Below are 16706 nucleotides of genomic sequence, written 5' to 3' on the forward strand. Positions count from 1 at the left end.
AGTGTTTACTAATAATGTTTAAGATATTTAAAGTTTTGTTGTTTGTTTTGTTTTTTTGTTAATATGTTTAATAAGATTATTATTTGTCAATTGGTATTGTAGTGTATTATGTAGTGTAGTGTATTACTATATATTTTATTTTGATGAAAATGAATAAATTATACAAAATTCATAGAATTTTGGCTTTGACTTTCAATTTGAAGTGGGTACACAGAAAAAACTGAAGCAAAATAAAAATCAATTATTGGCATAATTGAATGAAAAAATTATATCAAATACGATTTTTATTAAGTCCAACATGAAAATAATTGGTTGAATGAAAAACTGGCAAAAATATCAAAATTCACTGGTAATTGAATTCACAACACATCAATTACTATGTTCAATTGGACCAAGTATAAAAGTTATTGATTTAAGTATAATGCGTAATTGCCTGATAAAACTGTTTATGACGTTGCTACGTAACGAAAAATAAATTAATACAAACAATAAAATGTCATTTATTGTTATTATTAAGAATCTTCTTCAAAACATGGTCGAATTTACCCGCAAATAAACTGTGGTATCGGTACCGCGATTCGAAATGTTAACATTTACAACATTTTTGGCGCACCATATTGTATTTTTATCGCAGGTAAGTACCTTTATCTAAATACCAGTTTTTTTTTTGGTCATGCGCGTTTTTTGGAAACTACACTGAAAGAATTCTCTTCGTAAAAATGAACATTTTCATTGTGAGCAGCGTTGTCACTGCGAAATTTTATTTTGGACCAAAATTTTTCCAAAATCGGACCAAAATTCCCTCCAGCGGACCAAATTTCCCATTTCTAAGCAAAATGCTTTAAGAAATATTTTACAGTTGTACATAGTGCTTTTATTAGAAAAGTAAAATAAATCGGAAAGGACTGATATGATTTAGCGGTTGACATCAACTTCGACTTTTCAACTTTTTTATTTAAATTTGAAAAAAATTGACGTTTTGAACAGGTCGAATTTTAAAGTCAATTTTAGTTGAAATGGTATCCAATCTCACACTGAAAAACAAGCATTCACGGCTCCAAATTTTGTCTTTACGCTAATGATTTTGGTATTGATTCCGAGCCAAAGAATCAGCGAATAGAAGTGAAGACACATTTACGCCACAAATCCCTGTTACTTCAAGTGAAAATTATTTTATGTTTCAAGTAAAAAACGACTTTAAAATAATGTGTTAAAAACACCTCTTATTTTTAAAAGCTTTTAGTTTTACACTCAAGATGCAAAACGTCAACAATATTTCATTCATTTTGAATATTTTTTCAGGAGTATTAAAACCATTTTGACTTTAGTAAAACGAAATTTTCTTTCATGTTAAGATACCCAATTTTATGTCGAATCACTTAACTATAAGGACAAACCGACTTCATTGAAAAGTTTATAGACTTTTGGACAAGAAAAAAACCTTATTCTTCTATGCTAAGCAAAATTCGCATTCGTATTTTAAGCACATGAAATCTTTGGCCTCACGACAATATTTTAATATATATTATTGAATATGTGATAGATTTTTTAAATACTAGAATGGACCAAAATGGGCCAAATTCCGTTTGGTCCAACCATCGGACCAAATTTAAAAATTAGAAATATTTTGGACCAATTTTGGTCCGATCGGACCAAAACGGCAACGCTGATTGTGAGTCTAACCTGTGACGTGTTGGTAGAATTCTTTCTCTCTCTCAAGCACATTCACGAAATACTCATGTACGTTCACGCAAACAGAACTTTTAAAGACGATTAACGGTTCACAGCAATTTTTAGACTAACGGGAATTCTCGTGACTTCGACTATTAGTCGGGATCACGACGAATCACGAAAGTTTCACAGCACAAACTTTTTATTATGGAAAGTTAATTTAATACATTTAGTGCATACATATTTCTATGTTCGTAAAATTTTTAAAATTCGCTGAAAACTTTAATAAAATATGTAAATGAATTCTTTCGTTGTATAAACTTACACACATCCTGAATTGGGTCGTTTAAAAACTTGCGAATAAGCTTTGGAACATATATAGAATTACATTCTTTCTATTTTGTTTTTACAATTATTTCGTGTACACGTCAAATTGCCCTATTAATGGATATAAGCCGACTGTCAAAAATATGTGGCCTAGACGAAAATGTGTTTACTTCGAAACCGGGGATTTCGAGGATTTCTTCCCAGCAACAGAAGGTAAAATCATGTAAAACTTTGAAATATTTTCGAAACTTTGAAATGAATAGATGTTTGTATTACAGAAGAGCAGGAGGCCTAAACAAATCGCATATAAATGAGGAAGATTTGGGAAATTCCAGCAGGTGGTACAGATAATTCAAAAACTGTTCTTTGTGAGTTAGCCTGTTAAATACGTCGTTTATAATGAATATTCTGTATTTTTCTACCAAACATGTACTTCGCTGTATTTTCAATTATACATATTTTCAGAATTTCTTTTTTATAATAAAAAGCATAGCACCTTTTTTCAGAGTGTATTTGTATAATTTTCTTAAATTAATATAGATTATATAGTACAAAGATTGTATTGATTAACATCGTAATAAACACAATTACGATAGTAATTGTATAGGTTACAAAATTCTATAAACATTGTACTCAGTTCAATTACGACTGTAATTGAAAACACTTTATATACTTCAAATACTAATGTATTTGGATTGAGTACTATGTCATTTGAATATTTTGACAAATTCCAATTACATTTATACTCAACACAAATATTACTTCATTTGAAAATAGTTTTATGACAACCTTACAATTTGGGTAATTGGATTTACAATTTTCGTCATAAGCTGAAAATGAAATACAAAAATAATTGAATTCACAATTTATGTATTTGATTCAATTATTCACTTTTTTCTGTGTATATCATTCATACAAATTTAGGTTGAAAAGTATTTGCAACGATGTTAATTTTGAATTTGACGCGCATCGAAAATTGTTTGACAAATTATTGAGTAGCGATGCATTTCAATTTGAGGATAACACTTGAGATATTATTGCTAATGTGTTGAATTTCACTGTTGAGGGTAATGTCTGTTTTTTGTTGAGAACTCGATTTTCTCAACAATTTTTCAACTTGAATATTAACCTAATCCTTTGAAAAAATGTTTGAAAAATTGTTGAAATTTAGAATTTTTCAAACGTTTGTGTTTATTGGGAAGCGTTTTACCTCAAATGAAGATGCAATTACAGTTGTAAACCACTATTTTGATGACCTTGAGGAAAACTATTTTAATCAAGGGATAGAATTGCTAGAAAATCGTTGGATAGAGTGTATTGAAGTTTCAGGAGATTATGTTATATTGAAAAATAAAAATATTTTTGAAAAACTAACTATTCTCTTTCATTGATAGGCTAAGAAGTTTCCGAACCGCCATCGTATAGCAATATTTTTGGTGGATCATTCAAATTTTTGGAAGAATAAAAAATAATACCTTATTTGTAAGATTTATTAAAAAATACTTCTTGATAATTTGGCGGCTATATTTCAGTCGAGATGAGCCAGCATGATCGGTGGCAGTTTTGACTGTACATAAAAAGTCGGCAGCTGCTAAACTCATTCTTTTATAAAAAATGTTCGCCTCATTTCCATTTCGTTGGAAATATATTAATTGATTTTTGGGAGCCACCGTGGTGCAATGGTTAGCATGCCCGCCTTGCATACACAAGGTCGTGGGTTCGATTCCTGCTACGACCGAACACCAAAAAGTTTTTCAGCGGTGGATTATCCCACCTCAGTAATGCTGGTGACATTTCTGAGGGTTTCAAAGCTTCTCTAAGTGGTTTCACTGGAATGTGGAACGCCGTTCGGACTCGGCTATAAAAAGGAGGTCCCTTGTCATTGAGCTTAACATGGAATCGGGCAGCACTCAGTGATAAGAGAGAAGTTCACCACTGTGGTATCACAATGGACTGAATAGTCTAAGTGAGCCTGATACATCGGGCTACCACATAACCTAACCTAACCTAACCTTTGGTCATCATTAAAAGTACATTTTCGCCAATATCAAAAGCCGATTTTGGTAAACTTCTAAAGTCAACATCAGTCGAATTTGAGATTACCAAATCTAACAGTTGCGTATGACATTTTTGACAACAAGAAATAGTAATTAAATAATGATTTAAAAATAATCTTTACATTAATTGAAATGTAGAATCATTGAATTAAAGATAAAAAGCTTCAAATATAGACTCACGGTCCGGTAACACTAGACAAATATTTGACAGAGAGAATAAAAAGACAAGAGGACGAAACTGTCAAGCGAAACTGCGTCGGTAGGTGGCAGTCATAAGGAAAATGTCTCTAATGTCTCTAATGCAGTTTTTGTCGACGCTTCTCTCAAATATCATACAGTTTGCGTCGGCGTCACCCAGTTCAGTTCTCTGCCGGCTTTAAGAAACGTAAGGAAAATAGGATTTAGAACCTACTTTGTAATAACAAATGTTCATTTATATAAATACTTTCATTCTATTAAATTTTTGGCAGACAATTTAAAATTATAACTGTCGATGCCTATATAAACAATTTATCAAAAGGGCGCTTCGACCTCAACGTCGGTAATACCAAAGCTGCAGGCATTGTGCGACATCTATACGGTTGACATTTGTTGTTTTTGTAGAAGAGAAATTTTCGTCCTCTTGTATTTTTATACTCTCTGTATTTGATAGCAATTAAAAAAGAAATCGTCGCCACAGTGAAACCAGCAAACATTTTTAGCTCATACTGGATATATAACATTACACACAAAAAATTTTTTCTGATTCAATCATGAAATTAATTGATACAATTAATTTTTTAATTGAAATGCCTTCAATCACGAAAATAATAGTGTCAATCACAGTTTTAATTGGACATTAAAAAAAATACCTGATTAAATAATTAATTGATTTCACTAGCATATTTCAATTATTTTTTTAATTGAATCAATTAAAAATGAAATTGATGTTGATTTCAAAACTCAATAATTTTTTTTTCATTAAAAACGTAACTATTTCAATTACTTAGTGTTTTTAGTTTAGTTTAGATGCGTTGTATTGTAACATAAATATGGTTGTGTTTTTATCCGTCAATTTTCCGATCAATGCGATTTTTCTTGATTAAAATACAAAATGTAGCTCTCTTTTTTGTCAACGTCAGCCGAAGACTCAACATCTCCAAAGGATGGTAAAATAAATGGTACTTGCAACATTAATCATTTCCTACACTGCTCGATAGGATTGTAGTAGATTTCTACTCTCTGAAATCTATGTGCCTAAGAAGTCATTAGCCATGACTTTTCCACTTTCTGCAAAGTTTTAAGTTTTCCCTTTTTTACAGAAAGTCTCATAATACTTTCTTCAAACATAATCTTTCTATCTTGATTAAAAAGTTAATTTTTTCAATTAATTTATTAATTGAAACAATTTTCAACCACAATCAACTTTTTAATTGGAAATATTTTGGTGACAGTTTTTTCTGTGTACGATAGGAACGATTTCCAAAAACTATATCCAGATATTTCGAAAATACTCCTGGAAAAAGATTAACAGCCTGTTTCCGTATGTCGAACGAGCTCTATCGTTCGACTGAAATGCACATAAACAGCTGATTCTTGGTTATAAATACAGCTGTTTGTCTCAGTTTCATCATTTTCATCAAGACAGCGCACAAGAGTGATTTAACAATGGCTAAAATCAACGAATTAAAGTACGAGTTGCTTGACCACCCATTGTAGCTTATACCCCTTACGAAAATGTTGCTAGCTACGCCAATGCTCAATTGACTATTCCCAATAAACACAAACGTTTGAAAAATGCTAAATTTCAACAATTTTTCAAACATTTTTTCAAAGGATTAGGGTAATATTCAAGTTGAGAAATTGTTGAGAAAATCGCGTTCTCAACAAAAAACAGACATTACCCTCAACAGTGAAATTCAACACATTAGCAATAATATCTCAAGTGTTGCCTCAAATTGAAATGCATCGCTACTCAATAATTTGTCAAACAATTTTCGATGCGAGTCAAATTCAAAATTAACACCGTTGCAAATACTTTTCAACCTAAATTTTGTATGAATGATATACCCACTTCAAATTGAAAGTCAAAGCCGAAATTCTATGAATTTTGTATAATTTATTCATTTTCATCAAAATAAAATATATAATACACTACACTACATAATACACTACAATACCAATTGATAAATAATAATCTTATTAAACATATCAACAAATAAGAAAAAAAAAAACAACAACAAACCTTTAAATATCTTAAACATTATTAGTAAACACTTTTGCATTGATAATTCGTTTTCCTTTTGGTGTCATAAAACAGCATTAAAATTTATTAACATGCGGGTAATTTGAAATTAGGAACGTACTGGACCGCGTGTTAGAATTGATTTCCAGCAGAAGGAATTCACAAAATATCCATTTTAAACTGATAATAGCATATGAATTAAACTGACGATATGATGCACATTTTCATCCAGAAGTTGTTGATTTCAACAATTTGTTGTTTTTAACAATTTTAATTGGTTGCACTTATAATGTTTCTGGAAACTTTTTCTTGTCGATAAGCCACTCATTTTTCATTGGTCAGCTTCTTAATGTTTGCAAGAATGTAGCATCCAAAGATTTTAGTTTTCTGCAAAGAGATTTAAATTTAGTGACTTCTCTAAAGTGTTGATTTAATTTTTCAAATTGACGTACCAATTATTATAAACTATTTGAAGCAGTTCCAGTTAATTGTCCACCATTTTTTCATCGGCCAGCTTTTTAATGTTTTCAAGAACGTAGAATCCATAATTTCACTTTTCTGCAAAGACATATACATTTCGTGACTTCCTTAAAGTTTTATTTCACTTTTTATTTTCACTTACCAATTTTTATAAACTATTTGGTTGATTGTCTAAAATTTTCCATTTTTTTATTTCTTGCAATTGACCACGAACTTCGTTGCACAAATAAGTATTGAAAACCACATGGTTTTTTTGTTGCATTTTAGGGTAGTGTTTTGTCAAGGTTTTCTCATATTTTCTTCAACACCTTTTCAAAGATTTCGTCAACATTTTGGCAAATTGGAAGTAATTCGCAAACAATTTGAAGATGTATTGAAGATGAGCTATTTCAAGTCAAGTTGAATTTATGTTGAAAATTATATTTACCCTCAAACTGAAAAGTTGTTTCATTTGAAAAACGCTCATCCTGTGTTTATTGGGTTGTGACAAATAAAAAAAAATATTTTTTACCAAAAATGTTGAAATATTTAATTTGCTTTAAATTTATTTATGTAATTGATGGTAAGAACTACTTCAATTATTCTTGCAAACCGAAACATTTCCTCATATTTCACAGCATACATCGATACATTTCCAGACTTTCTCTAATTTAAATTTAAGTCAATTTGACTAACAATCAAAGTTTCAATATGGCAACTGGCGAAACTACCTCACTAAATATGCCTTTTAAAAATTCTTAATATATGTTCCAAATATTCCTCAAATAAATTGTTTATTATTTACAGACCTTTTAAAACTTTTACGCAACAATGATTGTAATAAATTAAATGTTTGCTGCCAAAATATGCTTTTGACAACCCTGTTATTTTCATTAGAGGTGCGTACCAGCTTACGAAATTGAACGCTACCGAAAATTTCGTTAGCATAAATAGCAATGCATTTCTTATGGGAATGAAATTTTTCGCTAGAGGTGCATACCGGCCTTAAGGTCATATTTTGACCCACTCTTACTTTTATTAAATAAATTGAAATACATATGTACCGAATTAAAACTTTTTTTTATGGTTTGTGAACATCGCAATAGGTGGTTACTGCCATTGTCTGTCGATGAGACACGACATACCGTTTATTATGCAATTTATGCACTCATTGAAAGTTTTTCTTTGATTGACAAAATTTACACCTCTTTTTATTTACTAGCACCTTTTGGTTCTAAAAAAGATGAAGTCGTAGTTAGTGATGGGAGCCACCGTGGTGCAATTTTGTATATTTCACAAATGCATGTACTGAGTAGTAAGAACTTTTAATTATATTCCACTAGTAAGAAATACGTTGATGATAAATACGATTTGGGTCATCAAATGACCTCAACATAATAGCAGGGTTAATATGCCTTGGCCAAAAATTTATATATATGAGTATATGAAGTGACTTGCACTTCGAAATAGAAGAACCAAAGTCAATTTCCTTTCGTTTGGAATACGAAAGAAAGCTTTCGTATGAGATAGAGGAGCAGACCAGTAAACTCGTTATATAATTTTATATATGGGTTTGTATCGAAACATGGACCGTTATAAACCGTATTTGGCATATCTCTTTGGATCCAAAATAAAAAAGTAATTCACCAGAAGAAAAAATATTTAAAATATAAACTGGTTCTCATACCTAATTTTATTAATAGGTAATGCTTAATTATTTTCTATATTATATACGTTTATAAGAAATTTCTCAGTATAGTTTATTTTTTATTTTTTTATTGTTAATGTTATATTCATTTAAACAATTTTATAATCATTTAATCCCACATTCTCATTTCTAGGATATATGCTAGGCAATGTTGAATAGCTAATATAGTGAATATTGTACACTTTTTTATATCATTTTTTATAACATTCAATGTATATATTATTATGACAATAATTTCAGCCTACAATTGAAGCAATACCCCTTCATATATTTATCTACATGCCTCAACCAATTTAAAAATATTACGCAAGTTCGCATAAACAGAAATTATGTACATGTATTTTAAAAATCATACATTTAAAACTCTTTTGATTATTTTAATACCACTCCGTGAAATTCTTGTAAATGCTGTTCGAAAGAGGGCTTGTTATCGAATTTTCTATTGCAAATGACACAATTATCCATACTCTCCGTTTCTACTAATAGATTAATGGCTTCTTCTGTTTCTTCTTTAGAATCTTTTGTTCCATTTGCCTTTGTATCCGATGTTGGACTCTGGTGATCTCTATGCGTTTTGAGATGCATCTTCAAAGTGTAGCGTTCAGTGAATGATTTAGGGCACAAGGTACAATGATGTCGTGGACGATTCTCTTGATGTATCAATATATGATGATTATATGTTTTACGGGACTTAAAAGATTGATTACAGATACTACATATCACTGGATTATCTTCTGCTTCGTGACGCATTCTGTGATTGTATAACATGTTATCGAGGGAAAATCTTTCACCACATTTCTCGCATTGAAATTTCTTTTTATCCCAATGAACACGCATATGCCGCAGGGTGTTTACAGGGCGGGAGAATTTCTTAGGGCAATAACGACATTCATTTTCTGTTTTTCCTTCATGTATATTCATATGTAATTCTAGATATTCTTCGTCCTTTCGAGATACACCACATATTTTACAAACAAATTGTTTTCCGTAGTTATGCGTCTCATTTCTGTGTCCTTGCAAAGCCGCTTTAGAATCAAAATATTCGCCACATATATGACATTCATAGCCACAGTCTTTTTCCGATGTAGTTGTTTGAGTTGATTGGGGAATTGTCTCAATGTTACCAGAATCGTATACTATCTCTTCTTCGATGGCGTAGTCTTCATCAACTTCGATCAATTCTTCCTTCGTATCTAGATCGGGATTAAAAGCATCTTGAAGATTTGGATCATCCTCAAACCCTAAATGAATTTCTAGAGGCTCTTGAACTTCTGGTTGTTCATCTTTCACTAACACTGCATATTGTAACTGATTAGTTAAACGCCTTTGTGAACTTAATAAATTCAACATTAAATTGTCATAAATGGCGAGTTCATTGAAACAATCGCTACAAACGTAGGTTCCACCATTCTGAAAGATTAATTTGTATTTTATGCAGTTACCAAGATGCTGAAGAACGACATACAATGGTTTTTTGGAATATGGCACAATTGTTGATGTAACATCGTAAAATTTACTTTCTTTAGTGTTAACTGAACAGAGAAAACAAGCAGGGGATCCCATGAAAATCAATATCAAATAAATTCAAATTGCAATCCCAAATAACGACAGGAACTCCGTCTCTAATTCGCAAAATCGAAAAATTTAGTTTTCACTTCACTAATAAATGTTTGAAGAAACCAAAATCATCGGTGATAGTGATGACAAATAAAGGGTACAAGAATGTGTACTTTCCAACTTACGTGTTTTGTTTTGCCCCGTTCATATACGTTTATGCGGACGATAATGCTCGTGTTCAATTTTTCGAGACATATCCCAGATATTGGCCACACTATAAGTTAAATTCGAAGACATAAACGATACTGGAACTTTTTATGCGCCGTGCAGACGATAGTGGTCGTGTCGAACATATTCCATATATTGCCCACATTATAAGTTAAGTCCAAAGGCATAATCGATGTTGTTACATGTTTATGGGATCGATAACACATTTACCGATTATTTAGTCATCAACGAATTGTCGTATCGATTGGATACACTGTAAGATTCTTTACAAATATAGACATTCCGCCGGAAAAACTTATAGTCTTAATGCTCTTTACAGACTATCCCCTGACAACATTCTTGGAATTTGGGGGCGCTTCTGAGAATCTCCACTACACACAAAAAATTATCACCAAAATTTTTTCAATTAAACACTTATGGCGTTTTCTTTTCTTGTAAAAAATGCGCACTTTTTTTGAATTTTGCCCGGAAAATGTACTTTTTAGGTTCTTTTCTAAAAAAACAGGCAAAAGTGCGAAAAGGCTTCGAATTCTGTTGTGAAAATAGTGCCACGCATAGAGGCAAATTTCGGGCATTTTCAGCACTGCCAACAAACGATAGTGCTGCGATTGAACTGTTTCCTTCTTTGAATTCTTTTCTGCCCGCTGAAATGATAGCATTTTTTAGGTTGCTGGTAACATTTTAAAAATGCGCATTCTGTAAAGACAAAAGGCAAAGCACTTTTTTCAGAAAAGAAAAAAATTGAATTTGGAAACGGATTCAATTAATATGTTAATTGGTTCAATTAATTATTTAATTAAATCTGAATAAAAACCAATTAAAAAATTATTGATATTTGTTACGTTTCCAATTCAATCAATTTGTTAATCAATTCGGAAACATTTTTCAATTAAGGTGGGTATTAAGTTCGAGTTTAGCCGCTAAAATCGCTAAAGTGGAAACCAAATCAGTAAAAAACGGCATAAAATTATACATATTTATTGCAAATTTTATTATAACTTGATGGGGAATACCCCAAAGCAAATTTTCACAAAGTTTGTGTTCCTTAAGGTGGATTAATTAAGAAAAGTAATCATGAAAAAATGGCGGTTTGAGCGGCTAAACTCGAACTTAATACCCACCTTTAAGGTGAGTACTATGTTTAGCTTTTTCACCAAAACACTAAATTAAAAGTACAAATATATTTATGAAGACTATTATATTTTGATCGAGTCTTGCCAAATAATGGATGGAAAAGATCCTAGAAATTGTTTGCAAATAATTTTGTATTTCTAAATTAATTAATTAAAAAAAGTAACCGTGAAAATAAGCTGGTTTTCAGCTTGAAAAGTGAACATAGTACTCAGCTTTACAAACGTAATTGAAATTTTTTTCCGTTTCCAATTACACATGTGATTGATCCAATCTCCTTTGTGATTGAAATTGAATAATTTTGATCAATGGAAAGAGCGAAAAAAGAACAAGAGAATGGGTATTTATTAAAAAATGTAGGAAATAGAGATCAGTTTGTGGAACGAACGGTTGGGTTTTTGTTTTTCGCGTATGCGCTTTACAGACTATCAGTTATTCCGGACGACAGCCCAAGAACACACAAACGTTTGAAAAATGCTAAATTTCAACAATTTTTCGAACATTTTTTCAAAGGATTAGGGTAATATTCAAGTTGAAAAATTGTTGAGAAAATCGCGTTCTCAACAAAAAACAGACATTACCCTCAACACAAGGCATATTAAAGAGGTAAAGTCATGCAAACAGGTGACTAATATCGACATTCATCTTGTCAAAGGCTTTGTTTATGTTTAGTATTCAACAATGTTGATGTTTTATATATGCATTCAACAATACAACAACACTACACATACACAAACACAACAACACTACACATACAAACACAACTTGAGTGATCTGCCATTTTAGTTTGACATTATTAATACCATGGGGGGGTACACACGCTTGCTCGTGACTTTACCTTTAATTAATATGCCTTGCCCTCAACAGTGAAATTCAACACATTAGCAATAGTATCTCAAGTGTTATCCTCAAATTGAAATGCATCGCTACTCAATAATTTGTCAAACAATTTTCGATGCGAGTCAAATTCAAAATTAACACCATTGCAAATACTTTTCAACCTAAATTTTGTATGAATGATATACCCACTTTAAATTGAAAGTCAAAGCCGAAATTCTATGAATTTTGTATAATTTATTCATTTTCATCAAAATAAAATATATAATACACTACACTACATAATACACTACAATACCAATTGATAAATAATAATCTTATTAAACATATCAACAAAAAAAAAAAAAAAAACAACAACAACAACAAACAAACTTTAAATATCTTAAACATTATTAGTAAACACATTTGCATTGATAATTCGATTTCCTTCCTTTTGGTGTTAGAATTGATTTCCAGCAGAAGGAATTCACAAAATATCCATTTTAAACTGTTAATAGCATATGAATTAAACGGACGAAGTGATGCACATTTTCATCCGGAAGTTGTTGATTTCAACAATTAGTTGTTTTTAATCATTTTAATTGGTTGCACTTGTAATGTTTCTGGAAACTTTTTCTTGTCGATAAGCCACTCATTTTTCATTGGTCAGCTTTTTAATGTTTGCAAGATGTAGTATCCAAAGATTTTAGTTTTCTGCAAAGAGATTTAAATTTAGTGACTTCTCTAAAGTGTTGATTTAATTTTTCATATTGACGTACCATTATTATAAACTATTTGAAGCAGTTCCAGTTAATTGTCCACCATTTTTTCATCGGTCAGCTTTTTAATGTTTTCAAAAAAGTAGAATCCATAATTTTAGTTTTCTGCAAAGAGATATACATTTAGTGACTTCCTTAAAGTTTTATTTCATTTATTATTTTCACTTACCTATTTTTATAAAGTATTTGGTTATTTGTCTAAAATTTCCCATTTTTTTATTTCTTGCAATTGACCACGAACTTCGTTGCACAAATAAGTATTGTGACGAATTTGATAATTATAGACATAAGTTTATTTAAATTAGTTTCCGTTAATTTAAAATTTCAAATTGTAACGATAAAATTTCGCTATCACTTCTTGGAATCATCTATTCATTTTCTAGTATTTTCCTGAATTTCTTTTATGTTCTTTTGTTTGCTTACCGAAATGTTAGTTCTTACTCTCTCATAGAATAACAACCCCTTTGCTTTGTTATTTTGCTTTCTCATTTCATCTCATTGTCTATTGTCATTGTTGTTGTAGTAATGCGAGCATATATCTATGTGAGTGTGTATGTGTTTGGCAGCCACCAGACGAATAACTTAATGGTCGTAGATCCTTCTAGCCTTGTCTAAGAATGTTATGGCGTTGCCAGAATATTGTAGTGCTACCAGAATGTTCTCGTATTGCCACACCGTCATATATAAAAGCGCTCACATGCTGCTAACGAGTCAGTCTTAATTAAAGCGTCAAACGAATAACTTCAGTGTGAACGAATTGTAAAGTGTGAAGTCATAGTAAATAAATTGTAGATTGTCGTTATTTAAAAGAACTGTGTTTTAATTGTCCGGTAATTAAAAACGCCTAAATATAAAAACGTAACAATTGGTGTCAGAAGTGGGATAACGAAAAAAAATCTACAATGAAGTTTAATGAGCTTCGTGTGGAAGACTTAAAAAAGGAATTGAGCAAACTGGAGCTGCCGACAACAGGCAATAAGGCCCAGCTTCAAAAGCGTCTACTGGAAGAGTTTGAACGGCGTAATATGGACATTGCGACGCATGAGTTTGATTATAAGGAAGACATTGATGAATCAATACTCGTCAATACAAGCAGTGTAGAAACTCCATCTGTGGCTTCGAGTGTTGTGGATTACACATCAATGCTCAATGTTTTGAGCAAAATGATGGAAGAAAACTCTAGAAAAATCATGGATGAGAATTCTAGAAAAATGGAAGAAAATTCTAGAAAATTGCTTAAAGAAAATGCCCTACAAATGGAAGCAAGTTCTAGAAAATTGGAAGAAAAATTCGACGAAAATTATAGAATTCTCAACGAAAAATTACAACAAATTTCTGAAGGCATGGAGAAACGTGTGGACCATATAGAAAATCAAATTGTGGAATTGGATAAGAAAGTTCTTTCCGTGGATGAGAAAATTATGGTTCATGATGAGAAGTTTCTGCACATCGAGAAAAAAATGTCAGAGCTGGAAATTAAAGGTGGTCCAATGCGCGTCATCGAGGGCTCAAAAATCAAAACTCCTGTTTTCGATGGCTCAACGTCATTTGATGTCTTCAAATTTCAATTCGAAATGGTTGCTTGTAGAAATTTGTGGAATGACGATGATAAAGCAATTGAACTTCTATTGGCATTAAAGGGCAATGCTGCTGATGTGATACAAAGCATTCCCGCTGCTTCTAGAAATAACTATAATGAAGTAATAGCGGCACTTCAACGCAAGTATGGTGGAGAGCACAAGCAGGACATCTTCAGAATGGAATTGAGAGGAAGAATCCAGAAATCGAATGAAACCCTACAAGATTTCGCAACAGAAGTTGAGCGGCTAGTGCTTTTGACATACCCAGGTGAGAGTCATCCTCTTGTGGACCGCATCAAGATTGAAACCTTCGTCAATGGAATTCGAGACCCAGATATAAAATGTGCAACATATGCGTCACAAAAGGCTACATTCGCTGAAACAGTAACATTCGCACTTGCACAGGAGGCTGCAAGATTGCTAGCGCGGCCTCAAATTCACAAGGTACGTAAAGTAGAGACAGAGTGTGATGAATCAAAGTCCGTTATTGAGTCGATGAAAGAGGCCATGAAGCAGGCAATGCAAGAAATGAAGCAAGAGGCAAATAAATCCCGGATCAAATGCTATAACTGTGATAAGCCGGGACATCTAGCTCGAGAATGCAAAGCACGACGCAAACGGTCAAGGTCCACATCACCATCTCCATTAAACAATAGCCATAAGAAGGTGACCCCACAGTCAAGTGAGTCACCTTTAAACTAAATCGAGCTAGTTCAGCGGGGCAAGAGCTGGCTCCCACAGACGATGGCCCCACCATCTCCATAGCAATAGTTCAACAGAAAAACAACAATTTAACTATTGCGGGTGTTATTAATGGCGACAAGCGTACTTTGACGTTGGATACTGGTGCATCAAAGTCTATCATTAGATCTGATTTAGTAAAAGGAAAAGTTACACCACTGATTGGAGTCAAGCTACGCACGGCTACAGGGGAACCCGCAACCGTATATGGAAAGGTCACCGTAAAATTAACTATTGCTAACAAATCCGTTACTTATGATTTCATTGTGGCCGATATAGTAGACGAAGTTATAATTGGAGCGGATTTCATGATTGCTTTTGGTCTCAATCTGGATATGAAGCGTCGTGTAATGACATGGTGCGATACCGAAATAACGGTAAACGTGGGATACGACGAGAATACACCTGTCAGACGTTTGACAACGAGCCAGTCAGAGTCTATACCACCGAATGCCGAAGCAATTATATGGGTTTCTATGGATGGAGATTGTGAAGTCGGCCAATTGTGGGTTGTTGAACCAGCAGAAAACAAAAGCAACAACATCTTGATAGCAAATGCCCTGGTAACAACGAACGAAGAGAGACTAATACCAGTCCGTGTCTTGAACTTGTCTGACAATCATGAGCAAATTGTAAAATTTTCTGATATTGGAAAATGTACACCAGCCGAGGCAATAGTCAATTTGGAAGGCAACTCATCAAAGACACATGGAGCAGTGAGAAAACATCTAGAAGGGTATTTCGAGGCTTGGACACGTCATCTATCGCCGTCAGAGAGAAATAAAGCCAAGCAATTGTTGTGGAAAAACGCCTCTGCTTTTGCTTCTGAAAAGGGAAATCAAGGAAGAACATCTGTAGTGAAACATGAAATTAAAACCGCAGAAGAAAGGCCCATAAAACAGGCACCACGAAGTGTTCCCCTGGCAAAAAGAGACGAAGTTCAAAAGCTCATAAAGGAAATGGCGGAGAGTGGAGTGATCGAGCCATCATCAAGTCCTTGGTGTTCCCCAGTTGTGCTGGTCAAAAAGAAAGATGGAAGTACCCGATTCTGCGTGGACTACAGAAAACTAAATGATGTCACCAAAAAGGACAGTTATCCGCTTCCACGCATTGATGACACGTTGGACACACTAGCCGGAACAACATGGTTTTCTACGCTTGATTTGCAGAGTGGATATTGGCAAGTAGAGATCGCCGAGAAAGACAAGGAAAAGACGGCTTTTGGCGTTAATGGCGGTCTCTGGCAATTCAATGTAATGCCGTTCGGGCTCTGCAACGCTCCAGCTACCTTCGAAAGATTACTGAAGGGGTTGCACTGGAAGTCGTGCTTGATATACTTGGACGACATCATAGTGATGGGCAAAACATTTGACGAGCACCTTAAGAACTTGAAAGACGTTATCCAGCAATTGTCAGCCGCTGGTCTAC

The 16706-nt window shown here is 32.9% G+C and overlaps 1 protein-coding gene and 2 long non-coding RNA genes across 4 annotated transcripts; 1 reads left to right on the plus strand and 2 right to left on the minus strand.

Annotated features, from left to right (window-relative positions):
- The first annotated feature begins 2092 nt into the window (after positions 1-2092).
- LOC142239497 (uncharacterized) lies at positions 2093-2510 on the plus strand. Its single transcript, XR_012723053.1, has 2 exons — positions 2093-2211; positions 2277-2510. It is a non-coding gene; the product is annotated as an uncharacterized LOC142239497 (long non-coding RNA).
- Positions 2511-6343: 3833 nt separating this feature from the next.
- On the minus strand, positions 6344-7239 carry LOC142239503 (uncharacterized). The gene is made up of 3 exons (XR_012723054.1): positions 6902-7239; positions 6732-6837; positions 6344-6666 (listed from the first exon to the last, which is right to left on the minus strand). It is a non-coding gene; the product is annotated as an uncharacterized LOC142239503 (long non-coding RNA).
- A 1258-nt stretch (positions 7240-8497) lies between these two features.
- Positions 8498-10137, minus strand: Sry-delta (Serendipity delta). Of its 2 annotated transcripts, XM_075290937.1 has the most exons (2): positions 9912-10110; positions 8498-9856 (listed from the first exon to the last, which is right to left on the minus strand). In XM_075290937.1, exon 2 carries the CDS (start codon positions 9794-9796, stop codon positions 8819-8821), a length of 978 nt encoding a protein of 325 aa, XP_075147052.1. In that variant the 5' UTR covers positions 9797-9856; positions 9912-10110; the 3' UTR covers positions 8498-8818. The 2 variants fall into 2 exon arrangements, with proteins under 2 accessions (XP_075147052.1, XP_075147051.1); XM_075290936.1 differs by having other exon boundaries at positions 8498-10137.
- Positions 10138-16706: the final 6569 nt, after the last annotated feature.

The sequence above is a fragment of the Haematobia irritans genome, chromosome 1, assembly GCF_050003625.1.
Source record: "Haematobia irritans isolate KBUSLIRL chromosome 1, ASM5000362v1, whole genome shotgun sequence".
NCBI lineage: Eukaryota > Metazoa > Arthropoda > Insecta > Diptera > Muscidae > Haematobia > Haematobia irritans.

Excerpts from the sequence above, each read along its gene's own strand:
- Sry-delta (XM_075290936.1), bottom strand. The coding sequence starts at position 10,009 with ATGGGATCCCCTGCTTGTTTTCTCTGTTCAGTTAACACTAAAGAAAGT.